The sequence below is a fragment of the Pteronotus mesoamericanus genome, unplaced genomic scaffold, assembly GCF_021234165.1.
Source record: "Pteronotus mesoamericanus isolate MK-2021 breed Mesoamerican mustached bat unplaced genomic scaffold, CSHL_Meso_final scaffold_54, whole genome shotgun sequence".
NCBI lineage: Eukaryota > Metazoa > Chordata > Mammalia > Chiroptera > Mormoopidae > Pteronotus > Pteronotus mesoamericanus.
Window position 1 is genome coordinate 74057813 of NW_026555321.1, and position 19840 is coordinate 74077652.

General features: G+C 36.8%; 1 protein-coding gene across 1 annotated transcript in view; it reads right to left on the minus strand.

Moving 5' to 3' along the window:
* Window positions 1-7261: 7261 nt before the first annotated feature.
* Window positions 7262-19840, minus strand: part of PRKDC (protein kinase, DNA-activated, catalytic subunit) — a 223763-nt gene continuing 211184 nt past the window's right edge. Inside the window, exons 77-86 of the mRNA XM_054595436.1 lie at window positions 15840-16044; window positions 14841-14908; window positions 14030-14250; window positions 13634-13726; window positions 11462-11551; window positions 11184-11255; window positions 10908-11109; window positions 9704-9892; window positions 8974-9113; window positions 7262-8394 (exon numbers count right to left, since the gene is read on the minus strand). Of these exons, the coding sequence (XP_054451411.1) occupies window positions 8190-8394; window positions 8974-9113; window positions 9704-9892; window positions 10908-11109; window positions 11184-11255; window positions 11462-11551; window positions 13634-13726; window positions 14030-14250; window positions 14841-14908; window positions 15840-16044 (1485 nt within the window). The 3' untranslated portion in view covers window positions 7262-8189. The remainder of the gene's footprint in view (window positions 8395-8973; window positions 9114-9703; window positions 9893-10907; window positions 11110-11183; window positions 11256-11461; window positions 11552-13633; window positions 13727-14029; window positions 14251-14840; window positions 14909-15839; window positions 16045-19840) is intronic.

A 19840-nucleotide genomic window follows, 5' to 3' on the forward strand; every position in this document is an offset into this window, starting at 1 on the left:
TTTGACTGATACAAATATGACTAGACCCACTTGCTTGGAGTATCATGTGGGTCTCCTCAAGACAGCATATAGTTGGTTTTAGTTTTTAATTCATCCTGTTACTCCATGTCTTTTGATTTCTGAGTTAAGTCCATTTACATTTAGGCTGATCATTGATATACGAGAATTTACTACTCTCATTTTATCTTTTGTTTTGTTTGCTCTATACCAACATTGTTTATTTTCTCTTGTTTCTTTTTGCTATTTTAATTTGGTGGTTTTCTGGTGTTTTCCTGTTTCCTCCTTTTTATGTTTCACATCTTTGACCTAGATGTTTGTTTTGGGATTACTATAAAGTTTCCCAACATCTGTAAACATCTCATAGATAGAATAGTCCTTTTTTCTTCTGATAGCATCTTATCTCTGCCTATACAAGTTACATTCTTCCTCCTTCCCCTTTATATTTTCAGTCACAAATTATCCCCTTTTATGTTGTCACCAAATTGAAGTATCTATAGTTAGTTTTAATGCTTTTTTCTCCCATTAACCTTTATGCTATAATTGTTTAACAGTATATTCTGCAATAGAGTTGCAGTTTCCTGATCCTATCACTTTACTTAGAGTTTTCTGTACTTTTTCCATTTTACTTCCAGTAAAAGCTCCTTTCAACATTTCTTGTAAGGAAGGTCTTATGGTGGTGAACTCATTCAGCTTTTGTTTGTCTAGAAAAGCCTTTATTTCTCCTTCATATCTGAAAGGATAACTTTTTTGGATAGAGTATTCTTGGCTGGAAGTTTTAATCTTTCAATGTTTTGAATATGTTATTTCATCCTCTAGCTTGTAGAGATTCTGCTGAGAAATCTGATAGACTGATGGGTGGCCCCTCTGTAAGTTACTCCACTCCCTCCTGGCTGCCTTGAGAATTCTTTTTCTTTTTTTAAAAGATTTTATTTATTTTAAATGAGGGTAGGAAGGGAGAAAGAGAAAGATCAATGTGTGGTTGTCTCTCACGCGCTGTCTACTGGGGACCTGGCCCACCACCCTGGCATGTGCCCTGACAGGGAATTGAACTGGGAGCCCTTTGGTTCAAAGGCTGGTGCTCAATCCACTGAGCCACACCAGCCAGGGTGACAATTCTTTCTTTATTGTTGAATTTGACACTTTTAACATAACGTGTCTTGGAGAAGGTCTTTTTGCATTGAGGTAATTGGGTGTTCTATTAGCATCTCTTGCTTGTATGTCCAGCTCCTTCCCCAGATTGGGGAGATTCTTATCTGTTAGTTCTTTAAATAGGCTCTCTGTTCCCTTCTTCTGGGATACCATAGCCTTTATGATGTTTTATCTAATGGAATTGGATAATTCTGGTAGAGTTCTTTGTTTTAATCTTAGTTCTCTCTTCAACCTGAACCATTTCTGGATTTCAGTCTTCAAGTGTGCCAGTTCTCTCTTCCATATGGTCTACTGTATTTCCAATGCTTTCTATTGCACTCTTTATCTCATTTATTGAGTCCTTCATCTCCAGAATTTGTTTGGTTCTTTTTAGTTTCAATCTTTGGTGCAGTACTCCTGTTCATTAATGTTGTTCCTGAGATCACTGAACTGCCTTTATGAGTTCTCTTGTATCTGAGTTTCTTTGTGACAGGGATTTTTGAATTCTCTATCATTTAGATCACAGTCTTTCATGAGTTTGCATTTGGTTCTGAATTATCATTTCACTTTTGTGATACTGAGTTACTGACATCACTAATGGTGCTGGATTAATTGTCCCTCTGCAGGGGCATTTGATGTAGTGAATACCTTTCATATTTAGGTACAGCTTTGTTTAAACAATTGAGCAGGTTGGTGATCAGAAAGCCTTCCCTCCTCCCACCGCCACACCCCTGATAGGTTGCATTAGAGTACAAGCTTTTAGTTTCTCTTACCTGGGCTGACTCTTGTTATGTTTGAGGGTTACCCAGAATTTTCCACCACTTCTCTCAGAGGTGTTACAGGTGTCCGCTTCATTGCTATTTGTACTTCAGGGCTGCTGGTGCTACTGATGTGTGATGTCAGGGTAGCATGTTTTGCAGCATTTGTGGGTGTTACTGTCAGGGTTTCAGGGCATGAGTGTGGGACTCAGGCAACTCCATTGTGGCAGGGGGATGGGTGGGCGGAGGGGAAGCTGGTGTCGTGAGCTTTACTACCACTGCTGCCTGGATCCCTGCAGCTGGTGGGGTGGCTCTGCTGCAGTGGGAGGGAGCCGGGCACAGGTGCTGATGCCACTGCTGTCCTTTCCCTTCACTGGGCCCGTGGGGTGGGAGCTGGAGTCTCAGCCCTGTCTCCACCACTGCCACTATACTGGGCAGGGCTTTAGGCTCATCTGCATGGGAACCAGAGAACCAGGGTCAAAGGCCCTGTCCCTTCCATTCCCCCAGTTCTGCCTCTTCTATGCTTTCAATTCATCCACCGTCAGACGTAGAGATGTAGAGACCTCTGTAGGCATCCGAGTGTGAGAAGAGGAATCTTTGTTGAGTTATACATGTCCCACTCTTTGTAGATTGAAGGGGAATGAAAATAGGAGTCTCGCTCTGCTGTGATGCTCATGCCACTCCTAAACCGGGTTTTAAAAAGCTAGTTTAGAGAATAACTGGAGGGTTACTCTAGACAATATTCCAGAGAGTAACTCCTGATCCTCTGGGCCTGGTCTCAGGCAGCATCTCCTAGTGCCAGTGACTTTCGCACATTATGGATCTTGATGTAAAAGTAACTCCCTCAGTTGTAAACTCTTTGTGGTTGGCTTCTCATGCAATTTCATCTTTGTGCCTTACTCAGTGATCTCCAAATAGCAGACACATACAGGAACTCAGCTGCAGAAGTTCTTGACAACTCTAAGTAGAAAATGATAATCTGAGTGGTGTTATAGAAAAATGCCTTAGCAGGATTTTCTGAGAATCAGCACTTCCACTGAAGCAACCAGTGAGCTGGCCACAAAATGACAGAATCCACATTTTTGGAACTCTGGATTCTTATCCAGTACTTACAAAAACAAGGATAGATGCTTAACAAAGGAAGCTGTGAAAATTTGACGTGTTGTAGTGCTTTTGTTTACTTGCCCGTCATCCCCCTCTTCCCAGCTCTCAGAAGTGACCACAGGGACTGAGGACCATATTCTTGGTGTGGCTCACTGGGGCCAGGGGAGTGGGGTAGGGCAGGTGCCAATAGCACTTTGTTCTAAAAAAACACTGGCTGAGCATTTTACCTGAGGGACTAGCACTGACACTTCCTTTTGTTTTGCCCTTCAGCTCAAGCAACTTTCCAGGATGCAGGGTCAGAGCACTGAAAGGCCTATACTACCCACAGGTTTTTGGAGAGGAGGGGAAAAATGGGGCAAATGGCAGATAGAGCAAATAGTCTGCACAGCAGCAGGCTGAGGAGGATCCTTGAGGTTAGATAAGGGCTTCGAAGGCCTCTCATGTGCATTGTAGATGCCAAGCTTTCACACATGCAAAGGCTTGAGAAAATCCTAAGTCTTACACCTATAGCCAGTCCTTGGACTCTACACAAGCAGGAGGTGAAGGCTATTATGGAGATCCAGAGAGCCTGGCTGAGTACCCCCCGTTCAAAACAAACCTGCAAAGTAAAGGACGGGTGTTGATTTTTAGTTTCTTTTTGGTGCCAGGTGTTTAAGGTAATCTGTCAGTGGTTCACAGCTAAAACAGCGAAACAGGGATTTTGGTGATCACACAAGATAAGAAATACAGCCTTTGCAAAATAAAAAAAGTTTGGAAAAGCCACTTAAAAATGGACAATCACAACGCTCAGCAAACTGCAGCAAGGGAGGAAAAAGTGATTTCCAGAGTCACTGCATTATGATATTCTAAACATACAATTCTCAACAAAAGATTACAAAGCTTACCAAGAAACACTGGTAAAAGTAATTATAAATATTGGTTTGTAACTTTTTGTTTATATGATTTGAAAGGCAAATGCATAAAATAATAATTATAAATCTGTATAGATGAGGATACATTACAAAGATGTAATTTGTGACAATGTAAAGTGGGAGAGGGAACGGGGTGTCACAGAGGCACAGTTTTTGTGTGCTACTGAACTAAATTAGTGTCAATCCAGTATTGGAAGAATCCAGGAAAAAAGATAAAACTTAGAGAAAACAAAGAGAAAAATGACAGAAGTGTTTCCTAATCAGAAATCACTTTAAATCTAAGAGGATTAAACTCACCAATTAACCCATCAAAAAGATATAACAATTATAAATAAACACACACAATAGCAAATTCCCCAAATCTATGCAGCAAACACTGACAAAACAGATCCACAATACAGTTGTAGACCTCAATACCCAACTTTCAATAATGGATAGACAGAACATCTACATCAAAAAATAATAAAATAGAGGACTTGACCAACACTATAGTGAACTTGACATAATGGACTCTCTACCCCAAAAGTGGAGCTAACATTCTTCAAGGTACATATGAAATATTCTCCAGGATACACCATATAGTTGGTCACCAAACAAATCTCAGTAAATTGAAAATGGCTGAACTCTTACGAAGTATCTTCTCTGACCAAATATAGCGAAGCTAGAAATCAATAAAACAGAAGAGTGAAAAATTCCAAGTATGTGGAAATTCAGCAACACATTTTTAAAACATTCAAGTCTAAAATGACTTGACAGTGACAAGGGAAATTAGAAAATATTTTGAGACAAATGAAAACAAAAACACAATATGCCGAAACTTAAGGAATATAGCAAAAATGATGATCACACTTTAATGTCTACCTTTAAAAGACCGCAAATGAATAACCTAACCCTACGCCTTAAGGGCTAGAAAACGAAGAACAAACTAAACAAACTAAACTTAGTTTCCAAAGCTAGCACACTAAGGAAATAATAAAGACTACAGCACAGATAAACAAAATATAGAAAAACAATAGAATCAACAAAACCAAAAGCCAGATAGAGGCTCCACAAGAAAACTATATACCAATATCCCTTATAAATATTGATTCAGAAATCCTCAACAAAATACTAGAAGACAGAACTCAACAGCATTTTATAAGGATTATTCTCCGTGGCCAAGTGGGATTTATCCCACCAATGCAGCACTGTTTCAACATCTAAATATCAAATCATGGTAATACATAACATTAATAGACAAAGGAGAAAATAACGAGAGGTTTATACCAATTGATGTGAAAAAAGCATTTGACAAAATTCAACATCATTTCATGACAAAAACACCCAGCAAACTAAGAACAGAAAAAACTTCAACACAATAAAAGGCATTTATAAAAACCTACAGCTGAAATCATACTTAATGGTGAAAGATTAAAACTTTCCCCTTAAGATCATGAACAAGACAAGGATATCCACTTCCACTGCTGCTATTCAATATTGTACTGGATGTTCTATCCAACTAATCAGGCCAGGAAAAAGAAACAAAATAGCATTCAAATTGGAAAAGATGTAAAACTATATTCATAGGTAACATAATCCTAAACATAAAAAACCTTAAAAAGCACACAAAATAAGTAAACTAAATAAATTAATTCAGCAAAGTTTCATGAGAAAAGATTAATACACAGTCAGTTATATACCAGCAATGAATAATGCAAAGGAAAGTTGGGAAAAACAATTCCATTTACAGTAGCATCAAAAAGAATAAAATACCCAGATAATTTTAACCAAGGAAACTGAAAAATATACCTATCAAAACCAGTAAAAATTGTAAAACATTACTGAAAGAAATCAAAGTAAATAAAAGACATGTGTTCATGGACTGGAAGATAATATTGTCAAAATGTCAATAGTACCCAAAACAGCCTACAAATTCAATGCAACCCCTATCAAAGTTCCAAGGGCTTTTCCTTTTCAAAAGGTCAATCCTTAAATTCTCAGATTCTATAATGTTCAAAGAGAAAAATGCAGTCTGATAGCAGTGCTCTCACTTCAATTCAGAGCCAATATTCTGAATATTCAAAAACACACATTTTCGTAGAAGTTACTCGTTGCTAAGAGCACTTCAAAATTTCTTGTAGGTCAATGAAAAAATTTTTATTTCTCTTAGGAATAGTTTTAAAGATTTTTTTTTCCTGGCAAGAAGTGGGGTAAAGGGGGAAAAATTGGAACTGTAAAAGAATAAACAAGAATTTTTTAAAAATAAAGGTTAAACTGTCCAGCCCACCCCCTCCCCCCAGTCCATCCCCACACCGTTGTCCATGTCTGAGGGTCATTTACGCACGTTCTCTGACTAGCCCCTTCCGCTGCTTCCCACCATCCCCCGTCCCGCACCCTGGCAGCTGTCCGTCTGTTCCCTGCTTCCATGTCTTTCTTTCCCCATTATTTCATCATGTGTGCTCTGTGAGGGCGCTGTTGGATAATGAGACGAAGTGATTACGACATTGTCTGTATCCAAAAGGAACTTTGACAGAGATGGTTTTAGTTTGATAAAGTACTCAAATTAATATTTATAAGCATGGGTTCATTCAAAACTTTTTCACTGAGTTTTTTATTGATTTTAGAGGGATGCCCCCCCACCTCGCCCATCCCCTCTGCTAATCACCCTTCTGCTGTGTGTGAGCCAAACCAAATATCTTTATTCAGTAAGAATCACAGGGTTGAAGTTTGGGCCATATGTATCAATCAGACATGTAGTCCTTACGTGTGTAATGAGGACATTTATTATCCTGAGCAATTGTGCAAATGTCTGATGAACATTGTATACTATAACTCTTTCTTTTTATTGCACGTTCATGGGTTCTGATAGAAGTTCCAAGCAGACAGCTTTGAAAGTGGACTCATACACACAGCCATCTTGTAACAATGAACTTTTATTGACATAAAAAGTAGCTGTCAAAAACCAGGATTTTCCATGATGTGAGGATTTAGTTAATGAATATATCCCACATTATCAGGATTCAAGTGAAAATGATGGTTAATTAATAGGCTTGTTCAGGTTGTTTTTATGCTGTAGCAAAATATTTTTACAAGGTCATGTGTATACTAGGTTTTCACAAACAGGATCACTTATTGTTCCTTAAAGATGAAATGTCTTTGAATAATACTATCTGTTGAGAACATAAGCATTTATTTTTAACACCTCAACCTGTAACACACTCAACCTGTAAGTAACAATAAATTTGTCAAGTGATGTATTTTATAAGATGAACATTTTGCTTTTGAAACTGCATAAAAGCTATACACTAATTTGGGAAAAAACTTTAATGTTCCATATTTTAAAGATTATTATTTCTCAAAATCAAACAAGTGTTTCCAGATATAAATGTTTGAAAACAACAATAATAAAAAGCTCATGCCAACCTGAAAACTGTCCCGGGTGGTAAAGGAGGGGCAGAGATTCTGTGAAAGGAAAGCAAGCCATTTTTTGTATTTCATCATTTGAGCTTATGGTTCTAAAATGCATGTTCTCCCTCCGAATGAGGCATCCATTTCGTAGAGGGATTTATTTGATTTTGCTAGAACTGAAATCCACAAACCTGGAACTGCTGAAGCCATGCTGAGTTTATCTGTCTGCCCACTGTGGTTCAGAGCAGCAAAAGTGAGTGTTAAGACCAGTTTGTTTGTTTTTAATTTCTCCTAAATACTTTCCCTTCTAGAGAACAATTCTATCATAGATGTCAAAACTAAAAGTGAATAAATTAAAGAAAAAACCTACAAAAATATCCTAACATATCAAATGCAATCATTTCTGAATACAATAAGCCATATGCACAGCTTTACCTGTTGTTATTGTTCCTGAACTGCTAACAGAATGTAACAACCTATCAGTTATGCTTTTGGTTTTACTTTCACAAAATTTTAGTGATGAAGTTCCTGGGTATGATTTCCAATGTGCACTAATTACCAATGAGTGCACTGAATGGAATGTTCACACATACCATTTATCAAGGCAGCTGGTTTATCTAAGTCACAGCACTTGTAATATGCTATCATCTTTGTATGTGTATGAGCCTGGGTATGTATTTTCTATAAAAGTCTATTATAGCCATAACCTAATTTTTGATTATAACACAATCACTCATTACAATATTCGCTTATTCATCAGGATCTTGATTAGATTTCTGCAATAAGGCTGTATCACAAACTAGATTTCTTCTCTTTAGTGCTTACGGAAAATCAGCTCATTGAAAGTTTAGGAGGTTCTTTAAACACTTCCATGTATTTTATCTGCTGACTCCCGCGGACCTCACATCCAGGGCTCCCATCCTTGCCAAGTTCTGCCGAGGATGTTGGGGTCTGTTGCCTGGTCAATCAAGCATTTCACTTGAGCCTCTTCTGAGAGTCCACTCTCTGGTTCCCGGGCCCGGATGTTGTGATCCTTGCTTCCTCGTGCTACAGCCACAAAATCATCGAAGGCAGGTGCCTTCTCATGGCCCAGGAGTAACTCCTCACTGGAAAAAATGGTAAACAAGCTCAGAAACACAAACCTTTCATTATTTTTCCTTTGTTGCCTGCATTTCTAGCTACCAAACATTCCCTCTCATCACTTACAGAATATTTCTGTTGCTCATAACCATGAAGTTGAGAGATTCACTTTGTGAAAAACAGAACATGAACAATGCTATTAATGTTTATCTACAAGTTTTTGTGCCAGTCTGTACTTTCATTTCTCTTGGGTGTACACTGAGGAATTGAACTGGTGGGTCAAATGGTAACTCCGTGTTTAAATTTTGGGGGAATCGCCAGGCTGCCATTTTACCTACCCACCAGCAACATCTCAGGGCTCCAAATTCTCCTCGTTCTCACCAACACTAGCTATATTCCATTTCTTATTAGTAGGTGTGAAGTGGTATCTCTTTTGCATTTCTCTGATGACTAATGATGTTAAGCATTCACTTGTAAAACAAGGATAAGAGGGCTAACATCACAGGCTAAATGTAAAATCCTCAGCACCTTACACAGCATTTAGTAATTCAGTAAATGGTACTATCAAGTGTTTTGTTTGTTTTTTCCACAAATGATAATCTTACCAAGTAATAACTGCTGGATTGGCACCTGCTAACTTTCTCTTTGCATAAGATATCTTCTGCCGGGGATACCAGTTTTCTTCTGTTATATTTGTTTTTTGAATCCATGATCCTCCTTTCTTCAGCATTTTCTGTTCAAAATTCTAAAGGAAAAGAACATGATTTTTTGTTGTTGTTGTTGCTTACAATAACAGTATATATGACCACATTCAAACAGATTAAACAAGTAATGATCTTAAAACAAACAAACATCTCTATAACTAGGGAGAGCTCTGTAGCTTTTTATGCACATTTTAACGGTAGTACATGCAACAGTGATAACAATCTTGAGGGACTGCAGTTCAGCTTAACATAGCACTCCCTACAGGGAGTGTGCCAGCGCTAAGCTTCATTCTCTGGGGGACATATTATAAAGAACACTTGATATTTAAGAAAGAACTATTTGTCTTTATGATCAAGAAAGATCTCTTGTATAGAACAGACTTTAAAGTAAAAGCTGTCTTCTAGAGGAAGTGAGCCCTCCATCAAAGGGTCCATATTTCCTTTCCTACTTAGAAATATACTCAATTTAAACAACAGTTTATCAAAATGAAGGTATGTTTCTTATTTGGTTTTCAGGTCAAATGATCCCAAATGTTAATTTCGAGAAATGCTGTAAACTATATTTGAGTAAACACAATTTGACACATCTCTATCATATGAAAGTAGATGAAGTGCATATAAACAACCTTACCTTCCAGTCGAAGGAAGGCTCCTTTATGAACACATCCATGGTGGTGGTGAGCAGGTCCGGCTGTGCGCGGAAAGCTCTCAGTGCGTGCACCATCACACTGTACATAACCCCTGTTTCTTTCATTGGTAGCATCAGGTTGATAAACTGGCGAGTTAGACGAAAAGGCATCAGCTCAGGGACTGGCAGAAACTAAAGAGAAAAAATACATGTAAGAAACAGAATATATTAACTAGAAACCTCAAAGTAACAAACACAAACAAAACATTTCCCCATAGTTACTATTCATATTTCGTGAGAATACGGACTCCTCTTTCCTCAAAATTGGCTGCACAGATATAAATTTACTATGCACACGAGGAATCAACAGAATCATCCTTGCAATGCAGAAACCTATGTGCATAGGACCACAGAGCCCACAGAGATTTAGAAGTACAAATTTAAAACTTTCCGAGTTCAGTGTCAGAGAAAATATTTGTATCATATCTTGCATAAAATATGTTGACGATGGGGCTTGAAAAAACTTCCTTATAGTCTTCCTTTTTATAGGAACACATTTTATTCTTAACTATGATTACATAACTTATCATCACACCTTCCATAACCTGTCTGAACCAGGACAAAAATGAAGTTGAGAATATCCTTTTCGACAAGAATGTCAAATTTAATGTTCATGACAAAACTCAACTGATATTTCTTCTTTAAAAACTATCCATTTCCGTACTATGCGGCTATAAAAAAGAAGGAACTCTTACTTTTTGTGACAGCATGGATGGACCTGGAGATTATTATGTTAGGTGAAATAAGCAAGTCAGAGAAAGACAAATACCATATGATCTCACTTATATGTGGAATCTAGTGAACAAAATAAACTAGTCAACAAAATAGAAACAGAGGCATGAACACATGGAACAAACTGAAAGCTGTTTGGGACAGGGAGACTGGATGAAAGAAGGTGGAGGTATTAGCCAAAGAACATACATGCATAACCCATGGACACACAAAACAGTGTGGTGAGGGCCAGAGGGAGGCGGGGTGGAGATGGGTGGAGGTAGGCAAAGGGGGGAAAAAATGGGGACATCTGTATTAGTGTCAACAGTAAAAATAAAGGGGGGGGGGAGAGGAAACTATCCATTTCCAGAGGGTGTTACGAAGTTGCATGACAATTCTAAACTAGCCAAGAACAATGAGAGCGAGATGAGCATACCTGAGTAGCTGATCCAAATGCATGTCCAAAATCGATTCCGATCATTCTGCCTGTCTCCATGCTCACCATGAAATTGTTCAGATGTCTGTCTCCAATGCCCAGAATCCAGTGGCTAATGCACATCAGAGCATGAGAGCTGGCAAAGTGGGAGCGGAGCGCCAGAAAGGCCTCAGGGCCTGTGCCCATCTTCAGGAAGGCGCGCCTGGGACAGGGAGACACAGCTCAGTGGGCTCCGCGGCACTGCCGGCGGGTTGACCACGGCAGGGGTGTACTTACTTTAAGAGGCCAGCTGGCACTTTACTTTCTCTTTTTCTAAAAGATGTGACCGTTTCAGTACGACTAGCTTTCCTATGATTTAATAAAAGAAAATGTCTGATTAGAACAAACTTCTTGTGACTAGAAATGTAAAATTTTTTGTTTACACTGAAGTTCAAATGTTAAGTAACTGGATTTTGACAATTTCTCTGAGTAAAACTTTCCAAGAAACAAAAGTATATGTGCAACTCTGAGAAGCATGAACTAGTTATAAAAGGGAAAAATCAAAACAAACTTACTTATACATTAGCATGTAAGCACTCAAACCATATTTTCCAGATATCTTTGTCAGCCAGTCTCCATATTCTAATGGTGGTGCTTTGGGATTACTAACAAATAGGAAAAAGGGAATCAGCATTAGGAAGATACTTAGCATTATATGATTTTAGAAGCAAAGATCACCAAGAATTCATTGAAAAATAGTGAAGAGGCAGAGGAAATAAATATGACTTTTAATTATATTTAATGTTAACACTGAACCCACGTTACTCTGGATCTAGAATTTCAATATGTCATTATTCATTCTTAATTTCTCCTAAAGAAACCAAAGCTATTTCCTGTGTAAAAATTCAGGCGCAAAACAATCATATACAACAATCTTCCCACTTCATACAGAGAGAAACAAGATGACCTAAACATAAGTGTTTAATGACCTTGGCATATGGTTCTAAAAATCTTGTCCTAGAAAATAACCATAACAATAGGACAACAGTACAACATTCAACATTTACAGCAGGCAAGAAATGTTAAGCCATATTACCACTTCAAACAAAAACACCACAGATCATTTGTTGAAGACAGACCAAGTCTGTTTTTGTCATTATTTAAAACATTGCCAAACTCTTTTTCTCATTTCCAGTTTGCAGATACCTACAAAATCCATATTAAGAACAATAAAATATTTTCTTAGATGACGATGGATTTGAATTGAATTTGAAAAGCTTTTTTTCAATAATGCTTCATAGGCAAAAGGCAGTATCTGGGCAGTTGGAAACAATGTGATATTTGTATATTTAGCCACTTTTGGGTTTGTGTCAAAAGCTTTAACAAGTTTTCCTAAAAATAAAAAAATCCAGAGAAAGAACAATTTTGCAACTATTACTTAAAAGTTCAATCATTTAAGTTGAATCTTTTCTGAGTTGCTACTAAGTTAATTTCATAAACAGATTCTCCATTTTCAACTAAATTCTCTCCTAGTTCCAACTGGGATGAAAACTGTTAGTTTGAAAAACTGCAACATGCAAATAAAAATCAATGATTTTTAGTAATGGGGGTTGGGGGTGCCTTGTTTTAAAAAGGTTTAATGAGAAGTAATGTACACAATCTTGTATTTGAAAAGCACTTTAAACTCTATTGACATCTATGTTCATCTTACACATTTTACGTTCTTATCCCATTTTACAAATGGAGGCATGGGAATAAGGGAGAGGTAAATCACTTGTCTAAGATTCTCCTTGTGAGTCAGGACTCTGAGTTAGTACCTCAGTGAGCTTTGGAATTTCTGATTCCAGGAAGTACTGTTCATCAGTTTTCTTGCCTCCCAGGGAAGGCAGAAATGGTTCTAGGCAAGGACTCAAATGATTTGAATAAGAAGGTGGTAAACACTATCTTATGTAGCAGCTATAACCCACAAATAAGAATTTGATCAAAATGATTAATATTTTAGAAATCGTTCCTGACCTATGAGCATACTGCTCCTATGGAAATACTTTCAGGAAAGAATGAGAGTACAGTACAATGAAGAAAAAATAGGTCTTGAAACTATTTGTTACTTCTTCTATCTTTATTCTATAGCTTGTCATCAAAGCTGGTCAACTCCTCTTTCAAAATGTCTTTCAATGTTGTCCATATTTTTCTTTACAGACACAAACAACAAATAAAAAAACCTGATTAGCTATACCACCTACATGCTGGGTGACTGAGGGCAAATTACTCAGCCTCTTCGGGCATCAGCTTCCTCATCTGTACAGAGGTGATAATAATACCTTGTAGGTTTTCGTAAAAAATAGATGACTTCATATACATTAAGAACTGAGAATAGTGTCTAGCACAGAAAATGTTTAATGAAATGTTAGCTTCTATTCTTATTGTTTATTTTATTTTCCTCAAAATTTCCCCTTTTTTCAAAGTTAATACTTTTTTTTTTTATTGTGGCAAAGTATGTGCAACTACAGCTTAGACTCCTCTATTCCGTTTGCCTTATTCATCTAGCCAGAGGCAGGTTAAAGACTAGGCTAGGGTTTGGCTGAGAGCACCAATTAAAAGGGGCCTAAAATGTGGGTGGAAACACGAGGTGGAGGATAATGATTTTGAAACAACTCTACTCAGAGAGAATGTTATGTCTGGGTAGGAGCAGGCTTGCTGGGGTAAATCAGAGCAGAGCTGGAGAAAATATTTAGACTCCACATTACCTTGTACAAGCTGCTTTCTCTTCTGGTGACATGTTATTCAAAAGAAGATCCTTTAAGGTAAAAGTATTTTCAATCCATTCAATTAATCCTAATCTGAAAAGGAATAAAAGGTTTATGAATACAAACCCAAACTGTTCTTTCTTTAGGGGAATAAAAGAAAAATAGATTTCTTTTATGTCATTTCTTCACTTACTTTTCCCACGTTAAGATGAGAATCATAGGTTTATAAGTATTTATTAGTTCTGGCTAGATCTCTGTCTTTGAGAAATTTAAAACACTGAATTGTCAAGTGACCCCCAACCCCATCTCAGAAAAATTAAACAAGGATTTGGCCCAGTGCTGAAATTTCCATTCATATGAACCTTCTTTAGAATGGCAATGCCCATGCAGTCATACCTGGAGGTCATGGGAATGACGTGGTACGTCTTTAACTGCATGTTTCTCTGACTACAGGCGGCATCTCGGGACAGAATAACATTCATGACCTCGAAGAGCTGCTCGATGCGTTGGTCCTGCCGCAGGTCTTCTCCCCCCTTTACAAGGAACGGGTATTCTCGCTCATCATGGCCTCGGATGATGATGCGCTTTGGTTTTCTAATAGAAGTCATTGTTTTCACCTTTAAAAATTAGGACAATATTTTTAGGTGCAGTCTGAAAAACTGAAACTAGTCCATCATATCATTGAATGGCCCATCGTATCATCGTCCAAAGGGGAAAAGTAAGGCTGGCTGGCTCCTATTACTCAAAGAGGGATCTCTCTTTGAAGACAGTCAGGTGATAGAGAGAGAGAGAAAAAAAAAGAGAACCTAAGGCCAGTGACATATTCCTGTTACTCGTTCATGTTGTGCTATTGTGCCCATAGAATTTCATATTTCTGGTTAAAATAATTGTTTATAAATGTGGTGTCCTTAGCAACACATAACTTTCTATAATTACTTAATTTTACTTATATTTTACAGTGGATACATACAAATGTAATTTACTCTCAAAGTTTATATGTCCTTAAATATGATTAATATTAAAACACTGGAAACATTAAGAAATTCAGTAAATAATCGGATTGGAAAACTACATACATTTGAAACCAACACAGGAAGCTAATTTTATTTTCTTTAGTCAAGACAAACACTCTCCTATCTGAAGAACTAAGTGCCTTACACTAACAGCCCTGGCTGTGGTGACTCGGGTCGCGAGCACCTGCACCTACCCGTTCATCAAACCCAGCGATTCGTGCGTGGTACTCTGGCATTGGCTTTCCTTTGCCATCATACTGACCTAAGACAAAACAAAAAAGCCTTACTTAGATACAGCTATTACAGAATGAACCCTGTATTTTAAAACATAGCTGTTGGTCTAATTTTAAAAAGCTAATCTAACATGCTAAAACTTTTTACTAAAAGTTTACATTTAAAGAAAATGGCCTTTTAAAAAAATGCTATTATTTCTCAATTTGACTAATGAAAGAATTCCAAACAGAAAAATTAATGCATTGAGCTAGAACACTGTATTATTTCAAGGAGGATCAAGTTGCATATTAGGAGTTGCTTATGTTTCAAAGCTTTTCTTGAAATTCCCTGTATACCATACATAGTTAATAGCAACGAAGGGAAGTATTTCTCCAAACGTTTTTTTAATGCCCACTGGAATTAGTAACCATATTAAAACATTTTTTTTTTTTGTCTTGTGAATTCTAGGGTGAAGAACATGAAATGTACAAAGACTGGCTTTGAAAAATCATGCTAATCATGCCGGGTTCATCTGACCAACTTGTCTTTATCCTCAATGTCACAGTTCTCTTTCCCGAAGGTAAGCTATTTATCATTACCTCATCACTTTATATGGGACCAACATGTACATCCCAAGAAGTGATCTGCATCTATACCTATATTATATTTCTGAGGAAAAGTTTTTCAGGAACAAAGCATGGGTATGTTTAGAAGAAATTACCAGTTACTGCTATTATTAGACAGAAACCTGAACTTGTGTTTTAATCAAGAATATAAGAAAACTATAATTTAATTGGACACTGGGTAAAGTGTACTGAGTGACAGTAATTATAAATTTTCCTAATGATGAAAAATATGGGGAAGTTTTAAAATTAAAAAAATAACTGTGAAGGTCCGGATACTATTTTAGAAATGAAAGATTCTTGCTACAGCACTATTCTCCTTCAAGTAGTTTTGTCACTTCTAAAAGGTTAACTCACCTGGAATCTCCAGCTCATTTCTTAAGAATTCTACTCTGAAGTCACTCATCCAGGGGGAGCATTCTTTCAGATTCCCAGGTGGCTTTAAGTCTTTGTCCATTTTTGAAAGTAGTGAGTTGGTAATGTCTTCGAAGTCACGAAGCTTCATTCCAGGTAGCTTAGAACCTCCTCTCCCAAAGTGTTTATCAAATTCTTTTCCAAAAGCCTGAAATTAATAACTTAAATATTAATATTTACAATAAATTTGAACTTTGGAAAAGGTTCTAAGCTTATGAATGTTTATAATAAATAAGTACCTAATTAATTATATAGGTTTTTTTCCTGTGCTTTCATGATTTATAGTTTTGCTTCCCTTGAATGTTTCAACACTCAAAAACACCTGAAGCCTGCCTTTGTGTTCCTTTGAAAAGAGAGAAATATAATTAAATGACATAGAGACTAAAAGAAAAATTCAAAGGATCAATAAATCCAGGAGCTGATTCTTTGAAAAGATAAACAAAGTTGACAAGCCTTTAATCAGACTCATCAAGAAAAAAAGACAGAGGACCCAAATAAATAAAATCAGAAATGAAGAGAAATTACAACTGATACCACAGCAATACAAAGGATTGTCAGAAATTACTACAAAAACTATATGCCAAGAAATCTGACAACCTGGGCAAAATGGGCAAATTTCTAGAAAAATATAATCTTCCAAAACTGAATCAAGAGGAAGCAGAAAGCCTGAATAGACTGATAACAATTAGTGAAATTGAAGCAGTAATCAAAACAACTCCCAGTGCACAAAAGCCCTGGACTGGACAGCTTCAAAGGAGAATGTTACCAAACATTTAGGGGAGAGCCAACTCCTGTCATTCTCAAACTATTCCCAAAAATTCAAGAAAAGGGAAGACTCTCGAACTCTTTTTGAGGCCAGGGTTACCCTAACTCTGAAACCAGGTAAGGACACAACAAAGAAAGAAAACTACAGGCCAATTTCTCTGATGAACATAGATGCTAAAATCCTCAACAAAATATTGGCAAACAGCATCCAGCAATACATTAAAAAGATCATCCACCATGATCAAGTGGGGATTCATTCCAGGGATGCAAGGATGGTATAATATTTGCAAATCAATAAATGTAATATACCACATAAACAAAATCAGACAAAAATCATATGATCATATCAATATAGATGTGGAAAAAGCATTTGATAAAGTACAGCACCCATTTTTGATAAAAATGCTCAGCAATATGGGAATAGAGGGAGCATGCCTCAAAATAATAAAGGCCATGTATGAGAAACCTATAGACAACATCCACTAAGCAGGCAAAAACTAAAAGCTTTCTCTCTAATATCAAGAACAAGACAAGGGTGTCTGCTCTCACCACTTTTATTCAACATAGTATTGGAAGTTATAACCACAGCTATCAGACAAGAAATAAAAGGCATCCAAATTGGAAAGGAGGAAGTAAAACTGTCATTGTTTGCAGATGACATAAGAGTGTACATAGAAAACACAACAGACTCCACCAAAAAACTACTCGACCTAATAAGTGTATTTGGCATGACAGTGGGATACAAACTCAATATTCAGAAATTGAAGGCATTTTTGTACATTAACAATGCAATATCAAAAACAGAAACTAGGAAAACAAATCCCATTTACTACAGCAACAAAAATAATAAAGTACCTAGGAATAAACTTAAACAATGAGGTAAAAGACTTGTACTCAGAAAACTACACAACAATGAAGAAAGAAATTAAGGAAGACACAAATAAATGGAAGCATATATCACAGTCATGGACTGGAAGAATTAACATCATTAAAATGTCCATATTATCCAGAGCAATCTATAGATCAACACAATCCCTATTAAAATACCAATGACATATTTCACAGATTTAGAACAAATATTTCAGAAGTGTAAATGGAACCAAAATGACCATGAATAGCTGCAGCAACCTTCAGTAAGAAGAACAAAGTAGGAGGGTTCACAATACCAGATATCAAACTATACTACAAGGCTACTGTAATCAGAACAGTCTGGTACTGGCATAAAAACAGACACATAGACCAATGGAACAGAATAGAGAGCCGAGAAATAAACCCATGTCTCTATGGTCAATTAATATTCAATAAAGGGAGCAGAAACATAAAATGGAATGAAAATAGCGTCTTCAACAAATGGTGTTGGGAGATCTGGACAGGTACAGGCAAAAATATGAAACTAGACCACCAGCTTACACCATACACCAGAATAAACTCAAAATGGATAAAAGACTTAAACATAAGCTGCGACATCATTAAAGTCTTAGAGGAAAACACAGGCAGTAAAATTTCAGATATTTTATGCAGCAATATTTTTGCCAATATATCCTTTAGGGCAAGGGAAATAAAGGAAAGAATTAAAAAAAATAGGGACCACATCAAATTAAAAATCTGCATGGCTAAAGAAAATATCATCAAAGTGAAAAGGGAACCAACCATATGGGAAAACACATTTGTCAACAATACCTCAGACAAGGGTTTGATCTCCAAAATACATAAAGAACTCACACAGCTTAATGCCAGGAAGACAAACAATCCAATTAAAAAATGGGCAAAAGACCTGAACAGACACTTCTCCAGGGAGGACACAGAGGGCCCATAGGCATATGAAAGGATGCTCAACCTCAGTAGTCATCAGAAAGATGCAAATTAAAACCACAATGAGATACCACTTCACACCAGTCAGAATGGCCATCATTAAAAAAATCAACAAATTACCAAGTGCTGGTGAGGATGTGGAGAGAAGGGAACCCTAGTGCACTGTTTGAGGGAATGCAGACTGGTACAGTCACTGTGGACAACAGTATGGAATTTCCTCAAAAAACTAAAAATGGAACTGCCTTTTGATCCCACAATTCCACTGCTGGGATTATACCCTAAGAATCCTGAAACATCTTTTCAAAAGAACCTATGCATCCCTATGTTCATAGCAGCACAATTTAAAATAGTCAAGATATGGAAACAGCCTAAGAGCCCATCAATAATGAGTGGACTGAAATACTGTGGTACATTTACACAATGGAATACAACACAGGAGAAAGAAAGAAGGAACCATGGATGGAACTGGAGAACATTATGCTAAATGAAATAAGCCACTTAGTGAAAGACAAATACCATATGATCTCACCTATTAGAGGAACCGAATGAACAAAACAAACAAATGAGCAAAATAGAACCAGAGACATGGATAAAAGGAACAAACTGACAGGGAACAGAGGGGAGTGAGAGGGGGATGAGGGAGGATAGAAGGGGAGGGGTCTAGTTAAAGAACAGGTACAAATGACCCATGGACATGGACAACGGGGTGGGGATTGGCTGTGGGGGTGGGCAGGGGAGAGCAGCAGGGGATAAATTGGGACAACTGTAATAGAACAACAATTAAAAGATGGAAATAATACCACTGGTAGTGACTTCTAGTCATAAGTTTTAATAAGGGCTTAAAAAACTTGGGAAAGTCATTTAACGCCTTTGAGCCCATTGTCTAGTTACTGATCTACACCATTATGATAATAGGAGTAATTAGAAACAAAGCATAAAATAAATGGAGTAATTCAACTAAAATAAAGAGTTACTAAATACTTATCACAGCTGAAGAGAAAAATATGAGAATGCTTCTTTCCTTAGTAAGGTTCTCTCAAGTCATTATTTTGAATCATAAACCAGTGTAAACATTAGATAATTTATATTTCTAAAAGCAATTATTAGTATAAGTACTTATCTTGGAACATATCAAATATTTCTTTATATTAGTCTCTACTCAAATACTTAAATTATAATTCTGATGTCAAAATCAAAAACAAAGTAAGAGTTTTTACTAAATTTAGAACTAATTCCACAACCTAAATCTGGTATAAATTAAATATATGCTCTATTTTAAGATAGTTCACTTTAGGAAAACTGACATACATAAAACAAGTTTCTTCTTTGATCTATATATGGATTAAAAATATAGAAACAATCTTTAA